Source organism: Scheffersomyces xylosifermentans (assembly GCF_036884685.1).
Source record: "Scheffersomyces xylosifermentans strain CBS 12540 chromosome Unknown RJT20scaffold_1, whole genome shotgun sequence".
NCBI lineage: Eukaryota > Fungi > Ascomycota > Pichiomycetes > Serinales > Debaryomycetaceae > Scheffersomyces > Scheffersomyces xylosifermentans.
The window spans coordinates 2975522-2987539 of record NW_027042939.1 but is presented as its reverse complement, the minus strand read 5'-3'; the positions used below and the strand labels follow the sequence as shown (position 1 = coordinate 2987539).

At 39.7% G+C, this 12018-nt stretch overlaps 4 protein-coding genes across 4 annotated transcripts; 2 read left to right on the top strand and 2 right to left on the bottom strand. All coding sequences in view use genetic code 12, as the record gives it.

Moving 5' to 3' along the window:
- Positions 1-161: 161 nt before the first annotated feature.
- On the bottom strand, positions 162-2776 carry AHR1 (Zn(II)2Cys6 transcription factor AHR1). Its single transcript, XM_064916357.1, has one exon. It carries the CDS (start codon positions 2526-2528, stop codon positions 450-452), a length of 2079 nt encoding a protein of 692 aa, XP_064777657.1. The 5' UTR covers positions 2529-2776; the 3' UTR covers positions 162-449.
- A 2835-nt stretch (positions 2777-5611) lies between these two features.
- On the bottom strand, positions 5612-7309 carry RJT20DRAFT_17465 (major facilitator superfamily domain-containing protein). The gene has a single exon (XM_064919232.1). It carries the CDS (start codon positions 7028-7030, stop codon positions 5684-5686), a length of 1347 nt encoding a protein of 448 aa, XP_064777656.1. The 5' UTR covers positions 7031-7309; the 3' UTR covers positions 5612-5683.
- Position 7310: 1 nt separating this feature from the next.
- RJT20DRAFT_17466 (uncharacterized protein) lies at positions 7311-8173 on the top strand. The gene has a single exon (XM_064919233.1). It carries the CDS (start codon positions 7487-7489, stop codon positions 8105-8107), a length of 621 nt encoding a protein of 206 aa, XP_064777655.1. The 5' UTR covers positions 7311-7486; the 3' UTR covers positions 8108-8173.
- A 572-nt stretch (positions 8174-8745) lies between these two features.
- RJT20DRAFT_17468 (uncharacterized protein) lies at positions 8746-11811 on the top strand. Its single transcript, XM_064919234.1, has one exon. It carries the CDS (start codon positions 9003-9005, stop codon positions 11577-11579), a length of 2577 nt encoding a protein of 858 aa, XP_064777654.1. The 5' UTR covers positions 8746-9002; the 3' UTR covers positions 11580-11811.
- The last annotated feature ends 207 nt before the right edge of the window (positions 11812-12018 follow it).

The following is a 12018-nucleotide window of genomic DNA, read 5'->3' as shown; positions in this document are numbered from 1 at the left end:
TCTGATATCACGAAGTCTATCTAGCTAAAGCAAAAATAACAAAAATCGGATATCTGTAACAATTGAATGGTGCTATTCACAGGTTCAGTCCCATTCAATGTCGCACCTATTGGATAGTTTAATTGATACCAAACCTAAATATTTACTATCTCCAGTGGCTAAAATATTAACATTACGGTAAGGGAATTTATTTGAGAATGGAGCGACATTCATGTGAATAATACTGTATTCTTAATTTCTGAATTCTTAGCAAGTACAGCGATGACAGGTCCAACCTAGAGACATTTTAAATTCTTAACAAACCTCATCGGTCGCAAGTTAGCAATCAACATTAAGGTCCATTCTACTGAGTTCAAATTGTGAAGTTTCGTATTGAGTGTTTCTAAATCTAACTAAGTCTAAAGTTAAGTGTCTAATATATAGAATTAAATGTACTAATCCGTTAAATATCAGAGCATTTGCTCTCCCAATGCTTGATCATAGTCAATGTATTTCAAAGTCCATTCAAAATATTGTTTCCAACAGGCCTTGTCCCTTTCGAGGCTCTTCGACTGTTGAATAATATGAAAAATACTCCGAATTCTGTTATCTGATTCACGGACTAAGTCCGCTCTGTTTTTGTTATGCAACTTAGTAATAAGTTCCCGTAAGATGATAATTAATATTCCACGATCGTTTGGTAGAACAATTCGATGCAGACGGGTAGTGCTCAAGGCATCCGGATTGGGTATTGTTTGGTGTAAAGTTGGATAAGATTGGGAACCCATCCCTATGTTTGAGTATGTGTGTTGCAAAACATTGGATGCGGACAGATAGTTTGGATTATAAGTCGGAGCAAAAGTTTCGAAACCTTGATTTTCTCTGGAAAATATCAAGTTGTCATCATCATATATGAAATTGTAGTCAAGATCAAAGATTTTGCTATGAGGGTGAGTTGTGTTATAGTCCAACTTTATCAAGTACCACATATACTCGCGAAGCTTTAGTGGATCGCTCCTAATTGCTTGCTTCTCTGGTTCATACATGTAGTTTAACTGTGGATAATCATTGGTTCTGAACGACAGATTTAAATTGATAACCTCAAATTTGCTAAGTCTTAAGAGATTGAATAGAATTATTCTATCCGAAGCACTCAGTGTTATATGAGCAGCAGCGTCATAGGGATAAGGATATTTTATGTCTTCTTCAATATCCTCAACTTCGTGTAGTACATTCACATCATTACCATAATTGTATTGATCGATAATGGTATCGAAACCAAATTTTTTACTAATAAAATACTTCAAAATGATCACAGAATGAATTGAGCTAATAAGCAAAACTGGCTTGAACTTTTTGAACTTAAGGTAATTGCTCAATTTCTCTACGACTTTGTTGAATATCTTAATTTGATTTTCAAGCACAGTTTTCGTGAAATTTGTAAGTTGTGTATGATCAAATTTCAAATAGATTCCCACAAGGATCAAAGTTATACTTATGAGAAGATTCTCGAATAGTTCGATGTTGTCGCCATGAATGATTGGTATTGAACGGATGTTTAGCCAATGTTGCAACTGGTCCTGTAATATTGTATCTAATGGGATATTACTATTTTGAGAACAGCATAGCAAGCAGCTGAGCAAAAATGGGCTTTTACTTCCAATTTCAAAGTCCTTCAAGCAATAGCTTGGCACTATCGATTTCCAGATATGCATGTCGTTGAAGAAATCAAGAAGCCAATAATATTGCTCCGTTTCAATTAGGTCTATGAAGTTTTCGACCTCTAAACCTTGTGGAAATTCGGTTGATGTTGTGGTCTGTTCGGCTCTGGCTAGGAGTGATATCAGTGGAGTAGTATAGTTCTGGTATTGTAAAGGAGCATTTGCTATCTGGGAAGTGGCAGGCGTATTGAACATGAAGTTGGAGAACTGTGGACCTGCAGTCATTATATTGGCGCCTTGGTTCATAAAATTATAGCTCTCATTAAATCCCAAATTTGGTATGCTTACACCCTCAGAAAGATTACTATCTAAATGCGCTGGTAGCTCATTATTGATATCAAGAACTGGCTGAGAGGAAGGTATTTGCACTGCACTGGAAACCGACAGTCTTATGTTGCTGTGGGGAGCGGTAAAGGAGGAGTACAAATCCTGTTGGTATTGGTAATCCGCTTCTATTAAATCATTAGGATTATGTAGATGTCTGTAAGGCTCATATAACTCCCTTCCATGTTCGTAAAGTGAGGCGATTGTAATGGACTGATCTAAAAGTCTGTATGGTTGGATGGGACGTGCTGTGCATTTGCTATGCGCTCTGCCTGTACTTGAAATGTCATTAGGGATCGAATCGAGGGAGTCTCCCTCAGGATTGTATACTGTGTACTGGGTGAAGTTCAACCTGATGCCTCGATAGCATTTCCTTTTCGACTTAATGCAGTTGCTACAGACAGGCTGTTGTTCGTCACATTTCATATGTCGATCCCTACAAGTTAGACAACCAGATCGTGTTCTACTCCTCTTTATGGAAGGGTTTAACCTCTTTTTTGCCATAGTGATTTATGCAATACTATTGGATAGTGCGAAGACCCACAACTTGGCGATATTCGATCAGGCTGCTTCTTGATCCATAAAATGTATTCCGGTACTTTCCATCGAACGAAATATACTTCCCATGAGAAAAATGTGCTATCTATGGTCCTCCCAATTGCCGGCAGGTGTGATGGCAAGGTGATTAGCAAAGTTTGGGGATCAAAAGAAGACTTGTAGTCCAGAGCTGTAGTATTAAGTGCTAAACATAGTGTACTTATTGCTCGAAGTTGAAAAGGGCAGAAAGGCATGTTATATAAATATGATTTCTATGGAGCCCTTCGGTTCTTGGAAGGGTAAAAAAAAAAAAAAGTAGATGCAGAATCCTTTCTGCACATGTTTTTTTTTTTCCGAGAAGGTTGAGGTGAATTTTGATTTTAATTAGAAAATTAAATATAAAAATGGAGGTGCACGATGAGTACGCTGAGGCGGTTGAATTTAGAACTATTCGCTGTGCGCAATATCTTGTTCAGGCTAGATAATAGTTACTATACATGTAACTTCCATAACAATTTCAGGTCTCAAGATAGGGAAATGAAAAGAAACGGATAATGCTATAAGTCACCCACACGGAGATGTCCTTTCCATCAGAAGTAATCGAAAACTATGGTTGCAGGATTGGTGCAGACAGTGCCAAGTCGAGGTACAACTCATGAAGATCAGGACACTCAGAATTGTCCGACTTTGTGAGCTATTTCTATACGAATGGACTGGGCGTGGCAAATGCAATCCAAGCAAATGGGGTTTCTTTGTAAGTACATGAAAGGCAGTCCTGTCAATCCACAATAATTGGGGCACATATAATTCTACTAAATTAGGGCAATTATCTGGAGTGTGCCTTCTATGGGAAAAAAAAACAACCAGAAAATAGAATGTCGCGTAAATGACAAACCATTAAGACAGGAAGAACTAGAAAAATAAATTAGAGTTATCATGCATGAAAGTACATGTTCTGCAAATGTACCAACGTCAACCGTTCACTTGTGAAATCTTAGCTTGTGCTTCAAACTTAGCCCATATGTAGATAGGTTAGGACAGAAGCATTGGTTTCAAAAGAACTCAACAAATCAAAATGAAAAAAATAAGTTAGCTAACAATTCCCTTCTTATGTCATATTGGTGAACATGGGGTGTTAAACTGAACACTTATGGGACCTGACTTGTTAGTCCTTCTCTACTATAAGACAAGATCTTTGAAGATCCATCTTAGTGCCTTCATGTCATGACTTTAGCGAGCAGGGAATAGATTTTGATATTCGTAGTCAGATCGGTTACTATGTTCGTATCTTTGATGTCTACGTCATATTGACCGACGTTGCAACATGGTACCATTCTTCTGGTTTTATCGTCAGGGTGGAGATGGGATCCCTATGCTTTCACACTTTTATCTTGCCCAGAAGTTTTTTTAAATCATGGTATTGTATATCGCACAAGAATTTCCCTTCTTAGCTTTTCAATCAAGAAAATTAAATATTTTATTATGAGGCTTTCATAATAAAAGCATGTTTCTCAAACAAACTGTCATTCGTGATTTTATCAAGATGCATCTTTGTCCCGACCTGTACAGAAACTACTGCCAAAAGGGGAACCGTGAAGGGAACGATGTTTGCTAGAAGTTTGACATAAATGCAGTTAGTCTCTCGCGGGTTTTGGCGCCAGCTTTGGGTGTCAACCATCACATCATATTCTATATGATTCAGACTGGCGAACTCAAGTTTAAGTTCGACTAATTTGATCAGTCAATCAAGAATAGTGCTTCTTGGCATGTAGCACTTGTAAAATTTGGTACTGGTTTGGAACCAGTTGGGAGAGTGTTACATTGTCCAATTCAACAAGGGTACTGAATCTGGAAGTATTTATTTTCTAAATCTTATTTCGGAGATTATGCATGAGCTAAAAAGGATAAACTATGTTGTACAATAATTGGCGAACGACATATTATTTTTCAAGGCGTTTCAACATTAAACGGGGCTAAAAATAAATTGAGGTTGATTGCAAACACTTCTTCTTTATCAAGCTCAATTTCAGGACCCAGTTAACAAGCCTCAACCAAAAAATGCCTCATTAATAGATTCTGAATTTTTGTACTAAATTCATGCTTTCCGCTCGACCAACTCAGCGATACTTCAATATAACAAGAGGGCGCGAATATGAAGTGATTAATACGTCGGAAGAGTTAACATCGTAACTCTGCAGTTGATACGAATGGAAATCAGCAATGCAAGCTATGTTTAAAGCTGCCTAAACTTAAACTGTATCTACTTTTTGCTAAAGTTGTGAGAGGAAACTCGTGCCTCTTTTTTTCAGGGTAAAACTTTGGTTCCCGCTTTGTTTCTCCTCACTATCGCAAGTTTAAGCGGATGTATATTTGGGTACATGACTAAAAACAACAGAATAATGCTAGCGACTGTTTTTACGGGGTGATTTATAGCGTAATCGAGATTTCAAGATAATATGCTACAGTGGGTGCTCGCAGAGAAAAAAAAAACATGGTTATCAAACAGATCATTCGTCTCAGGGGGAGATTTGGAATTCCACTCCTTCTTCCGTGATTCCCACGGATATGTATGGTTTTTACGTCGAAGCCGCGAGTTGAGCACAGCATAATTCCTTTAAAGTGCCGAATGTATTGTCTGTTCAGCCAGGACAAGTGCAGTCTTACAAAAAGACAGTTCCATTTTCGCTACATATTATGACATAAATGTTGACCAAAGAAATGGTTTCAAGTAAGGGGGAATACATTGATTCCTAAATGTCAAAGAAAGGACGAAGAAGTTAAAATAGCATGCATTATACAAGTAGCTAGATGTGAATTTGAGGAATGACTCTCCTAATAATATTTTTTTGCACTTATTGGATCGTCGCCATTTCAGATACGATACAAATGTTCACACTATCCAATTGCTAGTGAATGAAATAGACTACGGCTCCATTAGCATGCCACAAAGAATAAAAATTGTTTTGATTTCAAATTAAACTTTTGACTTGGTTTGTTGTACCTTCATTCTGCCAGCAGCGCTTATTATTCGTATTAACAACCGAGACAATCCGGAAATAGGCAACTTCTACCTATCGATTCTTGATTGGTGGCTTTATTTTCTATTTTTAAACATCAACAAATCAATGTCGAGGAATGAATTTCATAATAAAACATCCCATAGCAACAAGATTGCAAGCAAAAAAGAAGCCATAACTGAACCCTAGAAGTTTTATCATTGTTGGTGTAATAATGGCAACGAACCAATTTGTTATCCAATTTAAGGACACAGCAACAGATATAATTTTCGGGTCATTTTTGCTTAGTAAGTTATTCAAAATTCCACTTCCAGGCCCCCAACTTAAAGAGAAGAGTAATATAAAAACCATGCTTAAAATGATTAGAACCTGATGTTGACTTGACAGAAGTATACCCATCATTGCATACGCTCCCATCACCAAGGCCATTAAGAAGGAGCATACAGCCAAAACATGTTTCAATCCAAGATATTGAAGGACGAAGCCACTCAGAAATGAACCAATTAAGTTGACAAGGCTCATGAAAATACAAGCAAGGGGGCTTGCAAAGACAATGGATCCAAAGTAGAAGAAGTAGTTTATTCCAGTTAACTGCTGAAATGACATTACTAAGCAGCATTTGAGTAACTGTGAATTTCCTTCAGGGAAGTGTTCTAATACTGTGATCTTGAAAGCCTTGCTTTCCCTTGCATCGTCCTGAGTGGGGTGTTTGAGATCAGGAACTGTACATATGAGAGTGTCAAGTAGTATCACGAATATTATCTTGCTTATCTCCACAACAGTTGGGTATATGTTAGGTTGTAAAACCAGCAATACGTTCCCCACTAGAATTGAGATACAAACTTCACTTTGCCACATGCTAAAATAAAGATCCCGCCTTGGAAAATTTTCACCCATTACTTCAAGCATATACATAGGTCCAACCGCACATAGAGTACCACAATTTATGCCACAGATCAACCTACCTGCTACGAACAACCACAAATAGGGGTAATGGAGAGAGAACATCTCAAGAATTGTTCCAACAAGGTAAAAGAGACTGGCTGAGTGAATCAATGTTCTGAGCTTGACGTAGGTAGAAATCCTGGCTAAAGTCAAACATCCGATCAAGCAGCCAATGTTGAAGCTTGAGATTAGCAAACCCGTTTGGAGATCAGCCAAGTTATGGAAGGGAAAGTGATTGCTTATTATAAGGTTACCCATTGTGCCGACATCCCAACCTAAGGGAAATGAGGTAGTTGATAGGATAATGCAATTCCAGAAAATGCTTGAGTTCTCTTCTGTTCCATGTTCTGTGAATTCCAACTTCGTTTGTGGTTTTCCAACTACCGGCAGTAATTCATCTTGGGTCGGCTTCAACTCTGTCAAATGTGAATTTGAAGGAGCTTCGTTTCTAACGACGACTGGAGCAGATTTACCATCTTGTTTCTGTGTCATTGAAATCTCCTCCATTTCGGGGATCGGCGACTAGAGTATGCTCCTTCTGTTGTGAGTCTAAGTTAAAAAGACTATAATAAGTAAGAGGAAGATCAAAACTCTGAATACCATAATCTGTAGCGGTTGCAACCTATCCACCTTGCAAATAATACTCTATGTGAAAGAACTCAGCATTGTGTTCTCGGTTATTTAGCCGCCCTTGCACCTTCTGTAGCCGCGGTGAAGCATCGAAGAACGTCACTGAAGACTAGCTGCAAAAAATGTCGTAACGTATTTTTTAACTTCTCAATGTCACTTTCCACACTTATACTGCACCAATGAGACTTACCAGCCTCACTCGTGTATTCAAATTGTGGGTCCATGCCGCATCGTTCACATTCAGTTCGTGTCAGCGCTTTTTCGTAAATTTGACTTTGTTCACCGTTCTTGGGAACCATGTAATGGTGGGATGTCTTGTGGACAATCGGAGGCATGAACTACCGAGGTCTTACATGCCCAGAATGTCCGCATACGCCATTTTACGCCAGTAACAACCAGAAACTGCTCGTATATTTAAAGCTAGTAAGTTTTGAATGCATACCTTACTTTCTTCACCAACTTGTCCTAGCTCAGGGTGCTGCCACTGCAGTGTTCCAAGAAAGATCTACAATAACCGCGGAAGTAACTATATGTCGACTTATTTGCTCTGTTCTTGGTAGGACTGCTGGTCCACGCCATCAAGGCACTGTACACTGCCATTTTTCACTCTATCCACTCCCCCATTCTACAAGTGCTACTTCCTTCCTACACAATCCTTCCAATCCCTTATCTCTGGCGTGGAAAATTACGGTATTTTTTAAAATTAGGCGAACTAATTTTTTTTGGTATCAGATGGGACATCGTGCCCACAGTTTTCGCATTAGGGCTGGAGGGTGGGCAGTTTATAGGGTTCCAAGCAAATGCCATAGGGACACGAGACCCGGTAGATGTTGCTGGTATTGCCGGAGGTATGCATGTTCCAGCAGTGGTAGTTGCTTGTCGTCTGGCGCAATGAAAAGTGCCAATAAAAATTATCTGTTCTGTGTAACGGGCGTGAAAAAGAGCTTCTTTTAAGGGGTTGAGAAATAGCACAGCAGCGCAGGGCATGTGCTTAGCAATGATTCTGTATAACACCTTTTTGACATAGAATTTGTCGCTGGTGTTACACATAGTGTTGCTAGTAGTTTTAGTAATACCGTATTTTGCATAAGAAGGTCCAATCCCTGTAGTTCAGCGCATTGGTTTCCTTCAACACCGTTATCGTCTTCGGTATGCGACGGATCACCGAAGATCTTTACTCCGTGTGCAACGCCTTATCCCTAACGTCGTTGACACCAATAGACTCCCAGGCACTGCCAATTGACCCACAGTCGACTCATGTTCAATTTTTCTCTCGAACCATAAAATTATCACCTAGCCAAACCCTGCTACAAAAGGAAATATCTTACATATAAGCGAAAGGTTAACTGTATAACCATCCCAACCTCTGTACCCTTGGCAGTGCCATTGTCGCCCAATTAAGCCAGTTTTGTCTTGGCCCGATTTAGTCTCTACGCATGTATCTCTTGGTGGTCCGTTCAGCCTCTCTCGTGCCCACTTCCTGTCTTGAAATGTGCCCCTCGCATTACAAGGGAGAAACAGTTCCAAGAGCGAGATTTCGTTCCGAATGCAATCCGGTTCTGGGTGTTTATATGGTTTATGCTACTAGCTTCTTTTAGGCATTATTGCCAATGTTACTTACTCTACACTAGATTATATCGTATCCATTTTTCGTTACTTATCATACGCCTTGTAGGCACTCAATTGTGTGAATTGATCCGTAGCACGTTGGGACACTCCCCCAAATCTCATACAGCCAATTTCTCCGATTGATTAGTGTTCATTGTAATTGTGAAACTGAAAAATCGACATTATCGTTGTTTGAACATAATAATACCAGCGGTGGATCATCTCTACTAATACCGTCATCATGAAGAATGAGTCTACTCCGGCTGTCCACGAGGATGGTACAAAGACTACCACGTTTAATAAGAATGCCACCCCATTCATACCCTCATCTTATCCCACACATATTAACACTGTAAATAGTGGTCCGAATAGCTCCAATTCTAGTGGTTATTCTGGATCAGGAAGTTCTGGTTCAACTTCACTAAATACCCAGGGAATACCGCAAAGGACCAATGCTAACAAATTATATTCACAGCATCACCAGCAAGTGCAACTGTACTACCCCTACACTTTGTACTATGTACACTTTGCTAACCTACCAACGTCCATTACAAAGCAGAATCTCGTAGAATTGATAGACTCTATCATTCAGACAAGTTTGATGGAATTTGACCCAAATTCCACTGTGTACCAAATAATACGCTTCAACCACGATCCAGCTGAGAGATCAAATAAAGATCAAGACAAATCCTCCGATAACGAAGAGGATCCAGAGAGTGAAAATTTGCTGGGGTCAACCTCTGCTGTGCTAGAGACTGCCAATTGGAATTTCTGTATCAAGCTTATTGAAATATTGAACGGTTATGAATGGCTTCAAAAAATTTTGGATGTGAAACTTACAGGGAGCCCCTCAACTGACTTTGTAAATCAAAGCAAGGATGGTTCGTCTTTAATTAATTCTCCTTTAATCTACAACCCATATCATGCTTTAGCTACAAACCCAGGATATGTACTGGGATTGCCCAATAGTGGAATATCGGGGGGAGCTAGTGGACATGTAATAGGTCCACAACCACCTCCTGTGGCACAACCAGGGCAACAGCAGCGACTGCTCTCTGCATCGTATGAATACAATAATCCTCTATTTGGTCACCACAACATACTGAACCAGCAGCAGCAGCATCTTCTTCATAGGCCTCACCATCTACCCCCGATTCCTCACCAATTCCAAGTGCCTCCTCATCTCTTAGGTGGCTTAATGCCCCTACAACCAGGCTACGGAAGTGGTATCGGAGCCACGCCAAACCCACCAGGAATTCATACTCCTCCAAGGCAATATCTGTCAAGAAGGTCCTCATCTTCAAAATCCTTTGAGTCTAGGAAAACATCTAGAACAAATAGCTTTACAAGCAAGAATTCGATATCTTCAGCTTCTACCACACTGCTTAGTGGAGGCAGCAGCGGGGCCAACGTCTCTACAGGTTATGCAAATAAGCAGCCGGTCCCCCATTTTATAATGAATATGGTCAATAACCGTTCCAAGAGTAAGTCAGGTGATAGCACATTGGACGATTCTTCAGAAAACTCACCTACAACCGAAGACCGTGTAGATTTAGGAGATGAACAGTCCATTTCTTTGGAAGATAGAGACGTACAGCAAGGAGATGAATTGGAACGAAACGAAGAAGTGGAATACAACCCGGATCAAGAACCACCATTCATTTTTATAAGAGATGAAGAAGAAGGTGAAATTATTAAAGTCAACCCTTGCAGATTATTTATTGGAAATGTGCCATATTCATCGAATTGGGCTTCTCTCAAGAAATTCATGGTAACAAGATCTAGAGAGTTGGACCCAACCGCCAATATTTCCATATTACGAGTGGAAATTCCCATGCAATCCATTTCGCCAGGATCTACCTCAGTAGGTTCGGAGGATGGCTACCAAGCTTATATGAGGACACAAAGATCAGCCTCGTTCGATGAATCATTCTATGGTCATTCTAACCCCATACAAGGTGATATACATCATCAAATACAGCCAATTCTTCCTCAACCATTGCTATCTAAAAGTAGAGGCTTTGCAATCGTGACGACAGGGAACAGGCAATCATCAGATAAATTAATCGAAATGTTCGACAACATGGAATTCGAAGGAAGATCGCTTACTGTAAGATATGATAAATTTCCTGATTACAACAACTATGTTATACAACAATTGTTTCCATCGGCTGGTACTTCTCCTTCGTCTTCAGCATATTCGACACCGACATCGAGCATCAGCGCATCTAACTCTTCCAACATTTTGTCATCGTATAACTATAATCCGAAGTATAATCCCCGCGGGAATAGTTACCATGTCGGCCAGGTTGGAGGGTCATCAGTAATAAGTAATTTAGCATTTGAAAGAAATCTGTTCCAACAAAAGTTCTATTATGGGGGAAATAATACCGGTGCTCCAATTTTACCAACTGGGGGGCCGGGCTATTTATTTTATCCATACTATTTCAATTCTAACAACCCACAACATCCCCACGGAATTGTACCTCCAGCTCTTGCTCCTGATGGTTCGTACCAGTTGTATAACATGCATTCACCTTTACCCCCTCAATTTGGCGGCCCAGGCGTACCAAGTGATCCTGCCTTGATTAAGGAAGAGACACCACCACCACCACAATCAGCGAGCGATGGTAATGAGGATAAGCCAAGATCATTGGATGAACCCCAGCTATCCTCAAGCGGAAGTCACAAAGTTTCAAGGAGCAAGCGGGAAGAGGAGCTATTTAAAAAGTCTCAACTCGAAATGAGTGATGAAGAAAGGGCTCGAGAGTTAGTGAATTCATTTAGTGACCTAGCCGTAGGTACTGGCCCGAAGTAGCACCTATTTATCCCGATCTGCTCATAAATTGCCATAATTTCTTCAGTAACATACCATTTGAATTCTAATATCAGTTTTCAATCCCAATAATATAGTAATTGTTAATATAGTATTGTATAGCTCTAATATACTTTCTAGTTTACTTCTAAATGTGTTACATAGCTTTCCACTTTAGACACAATGGATGTGCCAAGTATTTTGTATTCTTGCTAAAGCGTACCGCAGCTAAAATTGCCACCTTATTGTACTACATCTTTACCAATTTTTACGGCTATCACATCTACATTTAGCCTAATTACACCTAGCCTAACCACCCCTATTTAATCCAATAACGACTGCAAAATGCTACTGTTCATGATAATGCAATCAATACCTGTACGTAAACCATCGTCCCAATGAGGAATTAATTTCGCGCCCAAATTCGTCCTGTTACACAACT